We start from the raw sequence: 18,311 nt of genomic DNA, 5'->3' as shown, positions 1-18,311 counted from the left end.
CAAAATTTATATTTGTGTTGTATGAAACCTAGAAATAATAGTCCATTTTTGTTAAAAATTGCTATATTTGAGCACTGAAACTGTTAACTAGCATTATTGGCTGCGGATGGCGCGGATGGAAACGGATTGCAATTTGAAAACGTTAGGCAAACGTTTTTAAATTGTTTCCGCGCGTCTTCAAAAAATCGATATTTGTAGCCTTAGCTTGATTTCTATGCGCAAATTAAGATTACATCTTCCTTTAAGATGTTCAAAGATATCGTTTTTTTATGGGTTTAGTTGCCTTCCACTTATTTCAGAACAGTTTAGACCAAAAATCTGCGAAATCTCCGTGACATAGACCCTCCAGTCTCGCTAACTTTAAATAATAATTCCCAGGAGACACATTTGGTTGCAATGAAGCTAGTTTTGTCATTTAGATCCATAGAAGACGCATAGAAGTATAACAGTTATAGCGAATATTTGGTAAAACGTGATAAAATAAACTCAACTCAGCCGTGACATAGTCATTTAAAACTGAAATCGCAACGACAAGTATCTTGCTTGCTTTCAGGACAGTTTCTGCAGCTGCAAAGTCTCGGTGTTTTGGGTTTTCATGAGTAGTTTCCTGCTCAACGTTTTGTACATCAGAACGCTTTGAATTGCAGTTTGTGAGGAATCACTGCAAAAGATACTCAAAAAGACTTCAGTTCTCGAACAATGTTAAATTTCCTGAGATCAAATGATATTATTTTCTCTTTGAAAAGTTTTGCCATTAAATTGCACGTCAAATTTCTCTTGCTCAAAGCATAACAGAAATAGTAATATTGAATCATTTTGCTGCTTTTTGATATTTTACTGAAGATTGTGTCTATGACTGTGAATAAAAAGAAAAAGGGCAGTTCATAACTTTTTAGGCCTGCTTTGAAGTAATGTTATTCATGCAAGAAGAATGAATTCGTGTTATTTGCGTTCGTCGCCGGCTGGAAAATAAGAAAAATGACATCTGCGCAATGTTTAGAAGAAATGTAAATGAGCATGAACACGACAAACCCTGAGGCCTAAAATGTGTAAATATAAAACCCAAGCATGGGCCAAATATTAAAAAAGAAGCTTTAATCAACTCCCGCCTTGCGGACACCTCGTTATTACGGACACTCCATTATTACGGACAGGGGTTGAAGTCCTGGCGAATAAGAATTGCTGAAAATTACTCCCGCTATTACGGACTTTCTTTATTACGGACACCAAATTGTGGTCCCGAAGGTGTCCGTTACAATGGGAATTCAATGTACTGGCTTCTCCAAAGGACAGGTGGTTTCTGAACATGAAAATATAATTTACCATCACAGTAATCAAACAATAGCCTTATGTGCGGGTTTCTTGAAAGGACAGGTGCTTTTTTTAAGATGAAAATGAAATTTACCATAACAAAATCAATACATGGCCCAGTTGCCTCGTGAGGAGAGTAACAAGAAAACGCGAAAGGCGCGAGGGGGCCACCCGAGAAAAAAATCGAGGAGGCGCCTGCCCGGAAACCCACCGAAACGTGTTTGCCGCCCACAATTAAATTTTAAGACAGCGCTGAGTTGACTGTCAAAATAAATGAGTGAGTACAGTCTTCATTCTTGCTGGAGCGATATCTAAAACCCCCTATTTTCGCGGAATGAAACCAATATATCGCCATTTTTGCTATGTGAGCGGTCAAGCTATGGCTTCGAAACCGTTGAAATGCGGAGGAAAGGGAATGAAAATCAAACTTTCTGCCGTCTTTGCTCTGAAAATTTGAGGGTTACTTACGGTCAGTGTGGTGAGAAAGCAGGATTTGCTTCGTGTTTCAATTTGTTCAAGCACCCAAGAATATCAGTAGTGAATGTGCAATTGCGACAAGTTCGGCATACAAGCAAAAAACGTGAGGGACTTCCGAATATAGATTGCAAGTCCATGCGGACGCAAACTCGTCGATCTGTGTGACACATGTACCACTAGTACTGTGTCTGAAGTTTTTGCAAGAGAATGTTTGGGCGATTCGGCTAGCAAGACAGCGGATGGACAAAAGATTTCAAAAGCAGTCAACTGCTGAGTCAACTACCTCCTGGGAGAAGTCCGGGAGTTCGAAAGCAGAAACGCGTTGGTTCGCCTCTAAAAAAAAGCGGAAAACACAATCCATTAGATTACAGGCTGACATTCCCATAGAACTGACCTCCAAAGTTTGGTCCTTTATGATGCTTTGAAGCGGTGAAACGACAACTAATAAGCTTGCGACTTCGCGTTTGCTCTTTACTTCCATCATTAACACTAAACTTTTGCCGAATCCGGTCGGTAACACCGCCATTACATCTTTTCCTTCGAAAAGGTGGCGTAATGCTTGTCTCTGTTCGCATTTCAAAGGAGTCTGCCTTTTGGTCGAGGGTCGAGGGTAAGTTGTCGAGGGTGAGGGTAGTATGTCGAGGGTAGGGTCGAGGGTAACAATTTTTCCCATATTAGTAAAAGATAATTAAAAGATAATTTAGTTTATTAATTAATTAATTAATTTATTATTAATCACGGGTGAGGAAGTACGGGCCTACTTGGACTGCAAGAGCTCATTATCAGTTGGTGCACGGTGGCGTGAAAGAGACTAAATGAAGCAGTATTAAGGCAATGGCTATCAATGAAAGTACTTTTTATTTTTCGTATTTTCTAATTTTCGAATTAACACAGGAAGAAGAAGATGACAAAGAAGAAGAAGAAGAAGAAGATGACAAAAGCTCGTGAGGGTTTCTTTTGTCATCTTCTTTAGCTATTTCATTGAATTTTAAGATCTTTTAAGTGCGTGTGAACGCACTTAAAACGAAGAGTTGAATTAGACGTGAATTGTGAATCATCTTCTTTCTCGTGACTTTATTTCTGATTTTTTAGGTAGTTCTAGTGAACGTAAATCTTTGTTTTAGCTCTGTGGTTGGGATTGGGTCTTTTGTCGGCTATTATGTCGCGTTTGTGATCTTGACAGGCACAATATCCGGTCTTACACCTTCCGAACGTAACAGTCTAAACAGGGATCGCCATGATTTTTGCGTGAACGTGAAAACATTTTACGAGTTATTCGTGATGCGTAAAAAGCAAAATATTTTCACGTGATTCCATTTCGCAGAGAAGTATAGGGGACCCTGCAAGATGGACGCCAGAAGGCTGTCACGTACATCTAAAAATGGCTCATCCTGCAACTTTTAGCAATCTAAACAGTTGTGAGGTATTGCAAGAACTATTTATGGATCTTTATGTGACTTTTTACTAGTTCATGAGGCTGAACTGATCGCTTTTTTCAAGCAGAAGTGAATTCCAGACGTTTTCATCGATTTCCGGCCGCCACGCCTCTCCGCAGGGCAACGTTTCCATACTGAGCTCTGGCGGCCAAAGTTATGTTGAACATTCAACAGATAGCTCAACTACCGAATACTGAATCCGAATACCGAATACTGACCTGAGTCTCACTCGACATGTGGATTATCTAGTAATTTTCTTCCACATTTAAATTTCTTGCTTTTTGGCTTAACGGTGTTTCGTGGCGTGACAGTTGCGTGACAGTAAAAAACAAAACTTGACTGTTCTATTGTATGTTCATTTTTTCGTTGTCCTTCGGATGCACTGCCTGTTTTTCTGTATGATCAGATTTAGAAGTTACTTCATTCTTTCGTATTGTTAGAGACGTTCATCTGAAAAGTTCTTATGTGGAATTATTGGTATGAAGTGAAATCTTCCTGGCACCGCATGGCACACCACGGTGTCATGGCACTCTTTCCATTCTGTTAGACATTCTTTCCAAACTGTTAGACAGGGAATACAAACTGATTAGCTTTTTCCTTTTTAGCCTTTGCTTTTTTCATTAAATCACAGAATTAGTTTCATGAACGAGAGTCGGATTGGGTCACTGAATGGTCATTGAAAACAATAGCTCTTCTCGGGCACTCTTTAAAGGGGTTTTGTCACGGATTTTAACAGATTTCTGAACAGTCAAAATTTATATTGGTGTCGCAGAAAACGTTATGATTATGGTTCATTTTTATTAACAATTGCCATATTAGAGCACCTAAATTGTTAAAAAGCATCTTTAGCTGAAGATGGCTAGGATGGAATGGATTGCAACTTAAAAAATTAAGGCTAAACTTTTCAAGTTGTTTCCGTGCGTCTTCAAAAAAATCCATATTTATAGCCGAAGTTTGATTTCTATCCGCAAATTAAGGTTATATCCTTCTTTAGATGTTCAAAAATATTGGTTTTCCGTGGCTTAAGTCGCCTACCACAAACTTCAGGTTCAGGACAGTGAACACCAAAAACCCGTGAAATCCCCGTGACGTACCTTCAGTAGCTCCTAAATAATTCCCACGACCCTACTCTTCTGCTCTTCCACGACATCGCGGAGTATTGGCGCGAGAACGCGCGCGAGCTATTTAACGTCATAATAACTAACAATTTAATTTTAGCCAAGAAAACAAAAACATGTTCGGTGTGCGAGGTAAAGTAAAAGCATGCAATTTTGTGCACAACGATGAAATATGGTAAGTGTTTCTGCTTTTTTATTTAACAGTGTAATGATCATTTAACCAGCATGCCCTATTTTATATTCGGTTTTTATTTGTGCCAAATATCCCAAAGATTTTCTGGCAAATAGTTTTAACCACTCACTTTCCGGCTTTAGCTAAATTTTATCCTTGCAAAACTAAAAAGGCATACGAATGTCGTTTAGCTTACTTTTCTTTATAGACGGTATTTGTAGAAACTTAGCGTTAATGGGTTTAGCGTCTTATATATCGCAATCTGCCTCCTCTATCTATACGCAAAAGTTCATTCATTCTCCAATCGATCGGTATGAAAATCGTGAACAGGTACTTTTATAACACCTGATTTGCTTATTAACTTTCGAATTGTGCTGTTCACCAAAAAATCTTTCTTTCACCCAGGGTACTTTCACATTAACCTGTGTACAGCCGTCCCGCTTCGCTCAAAAAATCGCTGAGCGGGACGGCTGTATACAGGCTACTTTCACTTTTTCTTGAAGGTGAAATCAAGTAGGCCGTGCTACAATCACTAAAGGGGTACGGTGGCCTTATGGTTAGTGCGCTGGACTCTGGATCGAGCGGTCCGGAATTTGAGCCCTGGTCGGGGTCATTGTGTTCTCGGGCAATCCACTCCACTTTTGCAATGCCTCCTCTCCACCCACGTGTATAAATGGGTACCGGTGAATTTCGTGCTAGTGGCGGGGAGTCACTTCATACTACAGAAACCGGGAAAAGCTCCGGAAAGATTGGTTACATTGGCCCGACGCAGACGTTTTTTTCACCGAATTGTTTTTGCCGCGTTTTTGTATTTTAATTTCAATCTGTTTTCTTCCACGCCTCCTTGACCCAACCCAAAACAGACTTTAAAATTGCAATCCAGATTCTCATTTCCATGCTGTAACAGCGCATTTCTCTATTGCCCTTTCAAGCCTTGTATGGTGATTTTTAGTGAGTCTAACTTCACTTATAATTACAGGAAAGATCACGTGAACAGGGAACTGCTTTCTCAACGGCGATGGCCAGACAAGTGGGGGTTTCTTGCAAATGAATATCGGCAGGTAATGGTGTAATATTCTGCCCTAGATATTGTTATTTGTGACATGCAGATAAGGTATGGCGAAACGCTCTGGCCTGGAACAAGCTCAAACCAGATTCAGTAGATAACCAGCTAGATGGCGGAGACTACAAACTTGCTTCCTCGCAGGGAGGGTGGGTGGCAGCCAACCGCTCAATGTCTTGGCTAGAGTATAGTGCACAAAGGATAACACGTGTTTCGTTTTGATACAACTATATACATATCATTAATTCATCCTTCTGTCATTTATTAACAATTGAAATTGACTATGAATAGTAGCTAGGCTCTCTCGCGTAAACGATCTGAGCAAGTTCCGAGGGGGGGATATGAGTTCTGGAGATGAGTACTAGCGGAAAATACACAAGTAGGTTATGAGTTTCCGGAATTACTTCCACAGACAATAGCGTTGGGAAGCTTTGCACTTTTGATCTTCCCCTCTCCTCCCCTATTGAATGCCAAGCTTTTTGAAATCATAGTCACACAACACTGGTAAGTGAGGTTCCAACATTGATAAGAGGAAGCGGGGGCTCCTCTGACAGTTCAGGAATGGTGTCTATTTGAACGGGTATATTTTAAAGGCTTCCCAACCCCTTTTTCTGTGGTTGCAGGCTACATCTTCTAACTAACATTAATTGCTATTTTTTTACTACCAGTAGTCACCTTCGGTAAATCGCATATTCGTCCCCAGACCAATGCATTCTGATAGCCGAAAGAAACTGGGTAGTGCGGGTAACAGTCGGGGGAAAAAGTGCCAGTTGATGGCGACATTGCTTCTCCGAGAAGAGACTGAGCCCGCGGTTTTCGTACCAGAAGTTGCTAAGCAACATGACGTATTTGTACGCGCGAAGGCTTTCGGAGGCTTTTATCGTGAACGCTCGCGCTAGTTTTTGATTGGATAAAATAATTCGGAAATTTTTCGAGTGCTTCAACGAAGATTTGCCAAAACTGGCAGCTATTTCCCCCGACTGGCAAAGGTAAACATGACGCAACAACCTCAAATATTTTTGCCACTTGGACTTACAGTTACAACAAGAGACACTAAGAATCGGCCAAGACAAGCATGACATAGAAGAAGAGCGAAAGCAAGTGGGCATCCCGACTACGGAAGACAAAGAGGAAAAAGCTGTCACAGAGACTCAGAAATTTGTCGGCAATGCCGATAAAATGTCGTTTCCAGAAACTACGTCACAAATGATCGGATGGAAGACCGAGGTGCTGCAGAGAAAGGAAATGGAACGTTATGCCCGCGGAAAGCAGGATATAGTCAAGTTATTTAAATGGCCGCGCGAGGGCTTTTAACTGAAACAGAACGAAATAGCTGAATTTAAAGTGTACGAGCGAAACGCAAAATAAACCACTCTGTAACTGAATCATTGTCCAGCATTTTTAGAGGGTCCTGAAGGGGTAAAATGGGAACTGGGATTCGCCTGTTTTTGTCCTGGGAAAATGAGATTTAGGTCACTGGGACTGGGATTTGGTCGCTGGGAATGGGAGAAAAAATGTCAAAAATGGGAATGGGATCAATATTTTGTAACAATGTCTAGTCAAGACATTGCTTATTTCATGGGGTAGAGACAGCAATAAATTGTTCAAGCACCTTGTTCGTGTCAATTTTTAGCACGTTTAGACCTGTTTAGCCATCGTGTTTTATTTTCCCCCGAATGGTCTCTTTTTTTTCTACTCAAAATGTTGTCATCGGGTTGTCATACAGACCGAGAACTTTGAACTGGAATTACCATTGCATATATTGTTCAACGATCCAGATAGAGAGGAATACTCGTAGAATGTGTGCCTAGAGGAATCGAGTAGACGAAGAGGATTTGCAAATTTTGCTGTCGAAGTGTTCGACTTCATTGAAGCGGGAAGTTCACGAATAGCCTCCTTCGTCCTAAGAACTAAAGATCAATTGAAAAATGTTCCAGAAGAGATCGTGCGCTTCACTTTCTGTTAGAGTGATTCAACGTAATGTCACATTTCAGAAATGCTTTGTAGATATCGTGTTTCAACAGAACATGCTGTCTGTGCCAAAAACGACCGACCCACAGCCATCAACTTAATTGAAAATTCAACCGCCAGATAAAAGTGTGAAAAGTGACAACACTGATTCTGAGGGCGACAAAAACAGAAAATTTGCAAACAAAACGCATTTTAGCATTTTTAAATAATCACTATAACTTCCCTTCTTGCACGTTTTACCAGTCTTAAAGGATCCTATCGTCTTCAGAACATCTTCGCAAATCCTCATGAATATTTGGTTCTTTGTTGGGTCGTATTTAGAAGTTGTAATTTTGCGGATGCTAAGAGAAAAGAGCTGGTATGTATAACACTGGGATTTTTTCTGAATTCTGCTAGTGGGAATAGGATTTGAACACTGGGAAGTGGGATTTGGAGAAAAAAATGGGCTGGAAAATAGGATTGGTACCCCCCTTTAGGACCCTCTTTTTATGATTTATAATTAAATGATTTATTCGATGAAATTCTAATTAACAACGAATACGATCTCGAGATTTCTATAAGGGGATAGTTGTTGAGACCCCAGGCCGAATCAACTATCCCCTCATAGAAATCGAGAGCGAATACTCGTTTTGTTTAAGTAGAATTCTAATTAAACGTCCTTTAAAAAAAACAATTTTACAATAACTGATCCATGAGCGAATTCTCGCGCACTGATTGGCTAATTTTGTTGTAGCTCGTGGATCTGCAACACTTTGTCAATGTTTTGACGCAATTTATCATCAATAACAAGACAGACGCATAAAAAAAACTGACGTCAATTTGTTAAATTCCAATTATTATTTGCATTTTAAGTAGAACAAAACTTCACCCCGCTAAGCGAATTTGCGCACGGACGAAATTACCTTTTGAAACTTGCAGTTGTGTACACGCGCCGTACAAATCATTCAACGATATAAAGTTTTTTTAGTCGCGTAGCAGTAATTATTCAGTAATATTTTAAAATCTTCCTTCGAAACTTCGGAGAAACAAGAAAACGTCACCATTTTGAGCGCGACGCCAGCAACTGTACAGTAATTGTTGTATAGTGTACGATAGCTCAGCCACACAGATTGCAGCATTTGCATTAGTATAATAGTAGAATTCTACCAAAACACTATAACTTCTTTCCTGGACAAAAATCTTGTTTAACACGAACGCGTTTAGTTGTCCAACCCGCTACAAAATGACGAAAAGCTAGCTTTGTAGTTTTTGTGTAAAACGTTAACTGAGAAAAAAAAAATTAAAATGAATATGTTTTGGCACAAACGATGCATGGTGACAGAGGGGGAAAAGGGGGTAAGTAAGGACTATGAAGGGATAAGTGTCTTTTATTTACTGGTCCAAACAACAGGGAATACGCCCGATTCCACCAGGTTGTCTCCTAGTTTCAAGCCCTTGATTTCATTGCTTGGTGGTAGATTTATCCACGGCCTCTCTGCCTTGACAGCATCATTTCCAAGCCATCTTGTAGAGAATGCTCGCCGTGGTGTCGAAAGGTTGTTACCATGAGCTCCGTGAACTGTCTTCATGTGGAAAACAATGCAGTCCCCAGGCTGAAACGAAAATAACAAGAACATTGAGAAGCTTGAGAAGCTTAAAATCGGGCGCTTTGCCTTGAAAGGCAGGGTTCAGTACAGCAGAAACCACGAAGCAGTTACTTAAGTAGCACTCAGTCCGACTGGGTTTGTGTAAGTCACGGGGCTTGCATGAGCTGTATTAGTGTGCATAACATAATATCTAGAACGTTGTCGAGATTGCATTATTACTTAATGACATGATGGTTTCAATTTATAAATGTATTTCGCACAATACAAATAAATGATTGAAGTAGACGACTAGAAAATGTAAAGTTTTAAGACTTAGCAAAGTGCAGTGTATTGGTAATACTGTAAGGTGCGGTTTCACCTGAAGGTCGTGTGCTTTTCGGTATTTTCCAGCCATTGCACTTTGATGGGACAGTACTACAACTGTTTACCGGGGAACTACTATTGTCAAGAAAATGATCACAACTTGTTGATGAATGATTGGACATTTGTTTCATACCATTACTGTAATAGCAATTGATGAAGGATTTTAGTCCTGAACCAAAGTATAAGGACTGGGAAATACTGAAACCCATTATCAGCCACCTTAAACGGAAATATCTTGTTGGTGTTTCAAGGAATCCAAGGAAACTTCACTCATCCCATGTATCTATGTATTGCGGTATTTTGTAATTTTTTGAGTGATTTTTGGGGATGTTTGGCAGGTGATAGTTTTTTTTTAAAGAATTAGTAAAATTTAGACAACTAAGAAATATTGAAAATTTAATGTGAATTTAACATTGGAATTTGAAGTTAGAAATTGGCAGGCGGACACCAAACAGTCCCGTGACATCCTGGAGTGTTTTTGCATGGGGGTCAACTGTGTGATGATGTTTCCATTTTTGTCTTCAATCCCCACTGATAAAGAACTGTTGTTGGTGTTATGTTGGTGTTATCACATGTCAAGCCTTTAACAAGGTAGAAAAGAACACAAGGATTTAAATTATTCTGGTGCTCAATTTTTGCGTAACTAAAATTAATGTTACTCAAATTCCTGATGGATTCTGTCTTAAACTGTTACGAGCTTAGTATTTCCAAATTATTGCATGTCAATGTAAGGCAAGACAAGACATGCCTTGGTTCTTATGTAATTCTCTTAAAAAGATATAAAATATTGACTATAATTTTTTCTGTGCTATGGTAATTCACAGTGGGGTGGTCTTGATGTGTCTTTAACTTGTGGTATATTATTTTTTTTTTCTACATGGCAGTGTGCAACTGTAACAGGCTACCAGAGACAACGAGGTGTAATAACTGTGGCCAGTGCTTCATTGGAAGACAACAACCTCTATGTCAAATGCACAAAAATACTATACATTTAATGGACTTGACCCTCTGCGTCTTTTGTAAACAGAAACTGTAAAGAAAGACTGAAAGAGGACTTGTTGGTGAAATTGGTTTGCATCAACAACTATTTTTTATAACGTTTCTTAAAATATATACTTTGCATATGGTTGTACCAGAAGTACATGATCTAGAAGTCGACATCTCTGGTAATGGGTCTTGTGCTATCGGATTTGCGTGTGTGCTATTTTTAGAACAGGCCTCGCGCGCGAGACGCGCGAGAAAATTACGTAGACGGCTTTTGGCGCGAACTAGTAACCAATCGCGTAAAAGTATTTTTTACAGCGCGCCTTTGATTGGTTGAACAAATTTTTGAAGTTGAGCAAGAAGAGCCGAACTGCTGAAAACAAGCGAACGGCACCACGAAATTTCTTACTGTTCAAGTTGTTGTTTATCAAAATGTGCATTTAGTGAGGATTTAAACCTACCGGATACGAATCACTGGTCTCCTCTTCTGTCGATGATTACAGCATTGAAGTCGCTAAAAACATTGGAGCATCCGGTAGAATGTGTTGTGTTTTGGAGCCAGAGTAGAGTAGGCAGCGAGCGTAAAAGAACCGACTGCTTCGACTGCTCAAATTCAAAATGTAAAGACACTTCAGATGAATGGAACTCAAGAGAAAAAGACGGCTATTACATATTGGAGATGCCTTTTTACATCTTGGTACAGGTTTATTGCTATTGTAGAAAAGTCCGGCTGTCCCTGAAGTGGTTAAAATCGAGCGCATCGACTGTCAGATACACTGAAAGTGCGAACACCAGTTTGATCCATGCATGTGACAACAACTTTCTGCTTCACGATTAAGCCCTTTTTCGAAGCCTAAAAGGACAGGACGGCTACACAAGAGAAAGAAAAATTTTGGTGACTATTTCTGTGGTTCTAAAGGTGTCTTTGGAGTCCTTATGCGTGCAGAGCGGTGAAAGCACAATATTTCTGAACTCAAACAATTGTAAGGGAAGCCCGAGTACCGCATTTTAGAAATGCATGCCGTTTGCCTTTCGGATTCGGAAAATGGAGGTTCTTTTCGAGAAGTAAATCTGAGAACTTTAATTTAAGGTAATGTACTTGTTTATATATAAATGAAAATGCGAGTTAAATTCACTGAACGATCATGTTTTCATTCATGCTTTTCCAATATACCTCAAAGTGTACAGTTAGTTGGCGCCGCAAATAAATAAATTATAAATTTTCTATTTGTTGTTCAGTAATTAAGCTTAAATACGACGAAACTTTATACTTTCCATATGAATGTTTAAGGTACTTATGTTCATAACTCTCTCGTTAAAATACAAATATTCTGCATGTTTGTTTTGGGAGGTCGCTTATGGAAACCGGCGACCGGTTGTCTTTTCACTTGCCTACAAACTTCAAATTTCAACACTGTCAGACGGTTATAAATTAAAATCAAAATTTAAGAGTAATACGACTGTCAAAACGCTAGAGTTAAAAAAATAATGGCCAATGAAAATAATGTGTTTTCAATTGTTGTATCGCTCGCTTTTCGAAAATATTCCCAAACAATTTTTAGTTGGCAGTTTTAATATCGAAATTCAGAGAACGAGTATTCCAAACGAGCTTCAAGGCGTGGTTGTTTTTGTAGCTCAGGAGCAAGACAATATTATTTTGTTGATGTAAAGACGTTCAGCAAAGCGAAACATACTTTCTTTAACCAAAAACTAAATATTTTATTCTACCAAAGGTTTCGTTTTCTACGGTTTTTGTTCCCCCTTCGAGCGCGCATAATTTGCTTGTGTAATATTAAATTCAAGGCCAGCCCAGTCCTCGAAATACAGTACCGTAAATGATCTAATAAACGCCCGGGGCGTCTATTAAATTTTAGGTGTCCTACAGGGGGCGTTAAATAGATATGAGGCGTTTATTAGAGGGAGGCGTTTATTTCAAATTAACTAAAACAACGTCTACAAAACAAATAAGACACGAAGGTTGCCGGCGCGGAGTAAAACAGAAAACAGAGTTTGTGAGTAGGAGTCTAATCTATTCTGCGCTAATGCAAAGCTTGGAGATGCCGTTCATATTCGATATCGATGTTTTCACCGACATCGGGGTCAACCATGTTGGTCTCGTGGGCCTCTTCGATGTTCGAATCAAGCAAAAACCTAAATAAATTGCGTGATTTTACTCTATGGAGCGTTACCTTGGTTTCTGAGGCGATCTTTGGAGGGGGCGTCTATTAGACACGGGGCGTTTATTAGAGAGAGGCGTCTAATACAAACTTTATACCTCAGGGGGGGGCGTTTATTAGATACGAGGCGTTTATTTGAGAGAGGGCGTTTATTAGATCATTTACGGTATGCCAAAACTCCCCGCCCTCTAAAGATAAGTCCTTGACGGTTCTTGTCGTTTTTCGGTGCCTATTCATCTTCGGCATCTTTCTCATCCACCTCTCGTTCTGTCCTGTGTCTGTCATCACACGAAAGAAAAGCTGATTCTCAAAAAATCTGCCACAAAAGGAAATTGACAAAAACAATATGAAAACCATATATCGAAAGTTTCTTATTCTAAAATTTTATCATACGTCTTAATTCAGAGCTACAAAGAAGTTCCTCCTTTTGAGTTATTGATACTGTTCTTACAGTACCTCTTTCCACTAGCGAAATTTTACAAAATTCCTTCGCGGCGAAAAGGTAGCGCGAATCCAGAACAGACTCCAATCGAGAGTGGGTTAATTCTAGATTACTATTAATTAACTATTACAACATTCATTTTTAAAATAGTTTCCCAAGCCGACTAAGCTAACTAAACGTCGAGTGTATCTTTCAGTAAACAAAACATGCCGTTATGACGCCGGAAATCCAGCTCACGCATACTATACCCCGTGACTCACGCAAACCTCCGACTTACGTGCTACTACAGTCATTCCTTTCTAAACATTTTTTTTTGACCACCACCGTACCTTTCTACCCAAAAAACTCATGAAACCGCCCGGTTTTAACCTGTTTTAACCTTTCAAAAATTAGAGCGTTCGAAACTAAATAAGATCCGTAATCACAAACAACATACAGCCGTTTACCAGCACTCTTTAAAACTCCTGAAACCCTTCAAAATCAGGCAAAATAAATCTTTGAAATAACCTTTATCAATGTTTCTTATTTTTTATTTAGTTCTATAAAATGCCTTTCATACACTACTGTCAAACAAAAATTTCAATTTCCTCAAAGTTTCAAGACAAAAGAATAACAAATATTTCGTGCACAATGTAATTTGATTAAGCCAATATTATCACGTCTAAAAATACTTCAAGCAATTCAGTGAAAACCCGTTTTTTTTTCGTATCAACGAAAACCACTTTCGAATAATCAATACATGAAAATAACAATAAGATCAAAAGGAAGAAAGGAACCTTTCTAATTATTTGAAGACTTTCAAAGCCGTGATATTATGCACCAATCCGCGATAAAATTTAATTACAACAAAATCCAAGTTCTCATTTTGAAGTCCATTTTTTTCAGTTGATACCTTTATCCAACTTGTGAAAAATTCCATTCAAGTTCCTATTAATACTGTACATTCCCAATGTTTTGCTCAGGTCTTCAGAAGCGTCTTACTAACCAAATCTAAAATAATTCCAAAACATGCTGTACAAACATTCTACTCTTTGTGACAAACGACTTGACGACCAATTGTTCAGAAATGAAAATCGACACAGTTCTTGCTAAATAAAAAAAAAGTTTTACGGCGGAGTCAGGCTCAAAAAATATACCGCAAGATCACACCCCCATTCATAGTCAGAAACCAGCAAACCATCTAGTTTGCTAAAAAAAACACTGCGTGACATCAATGACGTTACCTTTTTCATTTACAAAAATAACTTTAACTTGTCAAAGTAAGTGCAATTTCACAATAGTGAATATCAGTACAGTATGGGGCCCAGTTCTCGGCCGGGTCCAGTTCTCGGCCACTTTGTGTTTAACGCGTTTTTTCACACTCCAGTTGAATTAAAAGAAAAAGGTATTTCCTTCAAACGATAGACTGATTCATGTGCTTTAAGTATCTTGAGTTTGATCGTTCAATTCGTTATAGAAAGCTCACACGTCGAGTTTACGCGGAGGTAGGTGAATTTGCATTCCCGAAAAATTTGTTTGTTTACGGCTCCTTAAAATTCATGGATGTAGTTAAATTCGTATTTTATCCAAAAGCCCCCACCATACGAGCTAATTTTTGGCATGTGAAACGTAGAATAATTCAGCTTTCTGCTTTAGTTAACTTTTCGTTGAACCGTTGTATTTTTTGGTCTTAATTTACTTCGAAATTTTTTCTTGCGACGTTTGCGTATTTGCCAGTTCTCGGCCACCTGCTCGCTATCACAGCTTAGCGCTTGGTTTTTAATATAATTTCATCTGCTGCTGCCAGAATGAAAGAAATAAATGTTTTAAAAATAAAGTTCAATCTTATCTCTAAGTTTTGAGCTGACTCTTGTCTTGTCTATTATTTCTACAACACCTAAATCTTTCAAGACCTTTTCACTGCAAAATAAACCATCTAAATGCACGGGTCACACAATGCGGTTTTGCCAGAACCTGCACATAGGCAACTAGGCGCGTTAAAATCCTTCTTTTCTAAAGTAAAACAAAGCCTCATAAATATAATTTGGGATCGATATAACATAAATAGGTTTACAGAGTGATTTTATGACTGTGAAAATTAATTGAGCATTTTTTTTACAGATAATTACGCACAAGCTTTTTAGTGGCCGAGAACTGGGCCAAGGTGGCCGAGAACTGGGCCCACAAATGGAGCTTTTATTTTTATTATTGCTCGGGCAAATTAATTTTTGACCGGTCGATAGCTTTACACCAAAAAGCTGAATAATGTAGCTAGCTCTGGGAGAAATTTCAAGTTCCTGCGGTTCTTCTGAGGTAAGAAATACAAGTTTACGTCAAAAGTGGCCGAGAACTGGGCCCCATACTGTACTTTGCCCATGGATGTAGTTAAATTCGTATTTTATCCAAAAGCCCCCACCATACGAGCTAATTTTTGGCATGTGAAACGTAGAATAATTCAGCTTTCTGCTTTAGTTAACTTTTCGTTGAACCGTTGTATTTTTTGGTCTTAATTTACTTCGAAATTTTTTCTTGCGACGTTTGCGTATTTGCCAGTTCTCGGCCACCCTGCTCGCTATCACAGCTTAGCGCTTGGTTTTTAATATAATTTCATCTGCTGCTGCCAGAATGAAAGAAATAAATGTTTTAAAAATAAAGTTCAATCTTATCTCTAAGTTTTGAGCTGACTCTTCTCTTGTCTATTATTTCTACAACACCTAAATCTTTCAAGACCTTTTCACTGCAAAATAAACCATCTAAATGCACGGGTCACACAATGCAGTTTTGCCAGAACCTGCACATAGGCAACTAGGCGCGTTAAAATCCTTCTTTTCTAAAGTAAAACAAAGCCTCATAAAAATAATTTGGGATCGATATAACATAAATAGGTTTACAGAGTGATTTTATGACTGTGAAAATTAATTGAGCATTTTTTTTTTTACAGATAATTACGCACAAGCTTTTTAGTGGCCGAGAACTGGGCCAAGGTGGCCGAGAACTGGGCCCACAAATGGAGCTTTTATTTTTATTATTGCTCGGGCAAATTAATTTTTGACCGGTCGATAGCTTTACACCAAAAAGCTGAATAAAGTAGCTAGCTCTGGGAGAAATTTCAAGTTCCTGCGGTTCTTCTGAGGTAAGAAATACAAGTTTACGTCAAAAGTGGCCGAGAACTGGGCCCCATACTGTACTTTGCCCCGTAAGCTTTTTTCTCTGTCCTTCCGCCGAAGCAAAAAAACACAACCTGATTACACATTAACCCAAAAGTCGACCAAGTGTGCCTGCAACGATTTCCTGTCAAAACTAAAATGAAAACCATTGCGGTATGCGTCACCCGTAGCGGTTTTGTAGCAACCCCCAGCTATCCCCGTCTTTTTGGCCGCGCCAGGAGACTACGCTCTAGGACGACCAAAGGGTAAACTATAAATCGGCCACGCCCGATTAATAAGCACGTAATGCGTGCATAGGGTAATCAAGCTACACTTTTAGCACGCATTCTGACTTTTCAATTTAACTGTACACGTAATGGGAATGAACAAGCTAAAAACCTCAAGAAACGTTTTGAATTCAACCAAAAATCTTGAGGCCGACGATGATTATAGAAAATGTATGAAAAACTACTTTAATCTACAACTTGGTCGCCATGTGGCGAACTGTTAAGACCTGACTATAACAAAGCTGTGCTAAAGGTAAACCTCCCATTTAGAAATTAGGGGGAGGGGGGAGGGGGGTACATTCTCTTATAGCAACATAAAACAACTCAACTTCCAGCCGAGCTTCAATCATACAGTCTGCAGGTCTCTCATATACGCAATAACGTTTCGACGTTCTCGTTGCAAACAAAGTGATCACTAATAAATATTTTTAAGAATGCCAGGTCAAAGGAATCGATTGAAGGCTATCTATCTTTGGCGACAAAGGAAATTTTTTGTGTCACCCTTTCGCTACAAAAAACAAAAACAACAAAAAAGAGAAAAACTAGGCTCATGATCAGAAATAGCTAGGACAAGATCTTATAACCCAAGGGAAAGATAATTTCACCATCTGAAAATCCAGGAGTTTAAATGGCTTGGCGATAACACGGAGCTCGAGGGTTCCCAAGAGTTTTCCCAGGAAGTTACCCTGGGGAAAAAATGATATGATCAGGCTAATACGTATACCTCCATGTCCCAGGACAAGACTTGAAACTGCTCATCTCCATCAACATCTGGTGTTGGCAGAAATTATTTTGCTTTCTCCTCGTCTCCTGGTTTTATGTCATAGGAGGTGAATGGAGGACTGTCAAAGTGCACCGGTTTAAAATAATGACGCAACCTGCTGCAGTGAGAACCTTTCATAAGACGAAGACAAGTGTACTTGGAGACTGAATCACCGGAAGCCACACAGAGCAAACCTAAGTTGATAAAGAATTTTTTATTTTACTTTAAATTTTTTTGTGTTGCTTTTTCCACCCTTCGCTGATTGTCGTCAAAAATTCTGATCAACGGCAATGTCGATCCCAGGCTCTCTCTCCTTCTCCGTATTCGGAAGGATGCATGATATCAATGCCTTTTATTTTCCGTTCAAATGAAATAAAACGAAACAGAGAAATTTTAAATGAAGATTAAAAGGATATTCATGTAGATGTTGCCGTGACGGAACAGACGTGAAAGAAGCTCTCAAAATATATACAAAACAAGAATATATATCAATATCGAGGGAGAAAACGGAAGGTAACCGGTTTTAAAAGAAAAGATATAAGAAATATTTAGGGTTTACGCATCCAAAATAATTAATAGTGTCCCCGGGTACTGAATTGATTCTGCTACGTGTTTTATTTTTGACACTACAATAAAGTTAATCATCATCTCCTGTAACGAAATCCAAGTAACACCTATTGGGTGAAGGAATTGAAGTTTGCCGGGTACCGAAATGTTTCACTCACTCAGGGACTATGGAAAGAACTGAACTTTAACATCATGACAGGGCGAAAACTTGACAGGTTGAACCGGGGAAGTCAAACATGAGTTCCTAACATTTGCGTGATCATGACCACAGATGAAGCCGGGGCTCCTTAAGGGCTGGTTCTCATATAATCGCCCCGATCGTTTCTTTCGCCTCTGTCACTTCAAAAAGTTCTCTTGCGATCGGGGCGATTATATGAGAACATTACCCAGACGATCGCGCGATCGCTTGGATACTTTGGATCACCCGTGTTCTATCCTTCTAGCTTCTCTTTTCCTTCCTCGCCGTAAA

At 39.1% G+C, this 18,311-nt stretch overlaps 1 protein-coding gene and 2 long non-coding RNA genes across 3 annotated transcripts in view; 2 read left to right on the top strand and 1 right to left on the bottom strand.

Moving 5' to 3' along the window:
- Positions 1 to 18,311, top strand: part of LOC144636106 (uncharacterized) — a 156,519-nt gene that overhangs the window by 15,636 nt on the left and 122,572 nt on the right. The gene's annotated exons all lie outside the window — the stretch shown is intronic.
- Positions 4,431 to 6,962, top strand: LOC144636084 (ciliary microtubule inner protein 1-like). Its single transcript, XM_078495227.1, has 3 exons — positions 4,431 to 4,517; positions 5,494 to 5,575; positions 6,616 to 6,962. Exons 1-3 carry the CDS (start codon positions 4,459 to 4,461, stop codon positions 6,889 to 6,891), a joined length of 417 nt encoding a protein of 138 aa, XP_078351353.1. The 5' UTR covers positions 4,431 to 4,458; the 3' UTR covers positions 6,892 to 6,962.
- On the bottom strand, positions 8,842 to 17,412 carry LOC144636117 (uncharacterized). Its single transcript, XR_013567473.1, has 2 exons — positions 17,237 to 17,412; positions 8,842 to 9,140 (listed from the first exon to the last, which is right to left on the bottom strand). It is a non-coding gene; the product is annotated as an uncharacterized LOC144636117 (long non-coding RNA).

The sequence above is a fragment of the Oculina patagonica genome, chromosome 13 (assembly GCF_052425735.1).
Source record: "Oculina patagonica isolate OP01 chromosome 13, crgOcupat, whole genome shotgun sequence".
In the NCBI taxonomy this organism is placed as follows: domain Eukaryota; kingdom Metazoa; phylum Cnidaria; class Anthozoa; order Scleractinia; family Oculinidae; genus Oculina; species Oculina patagonica.
Note: the sequence above shows the minus strand (reverse complement) of the source record. Positions and strands in the feature narration are given on the sequence as shown.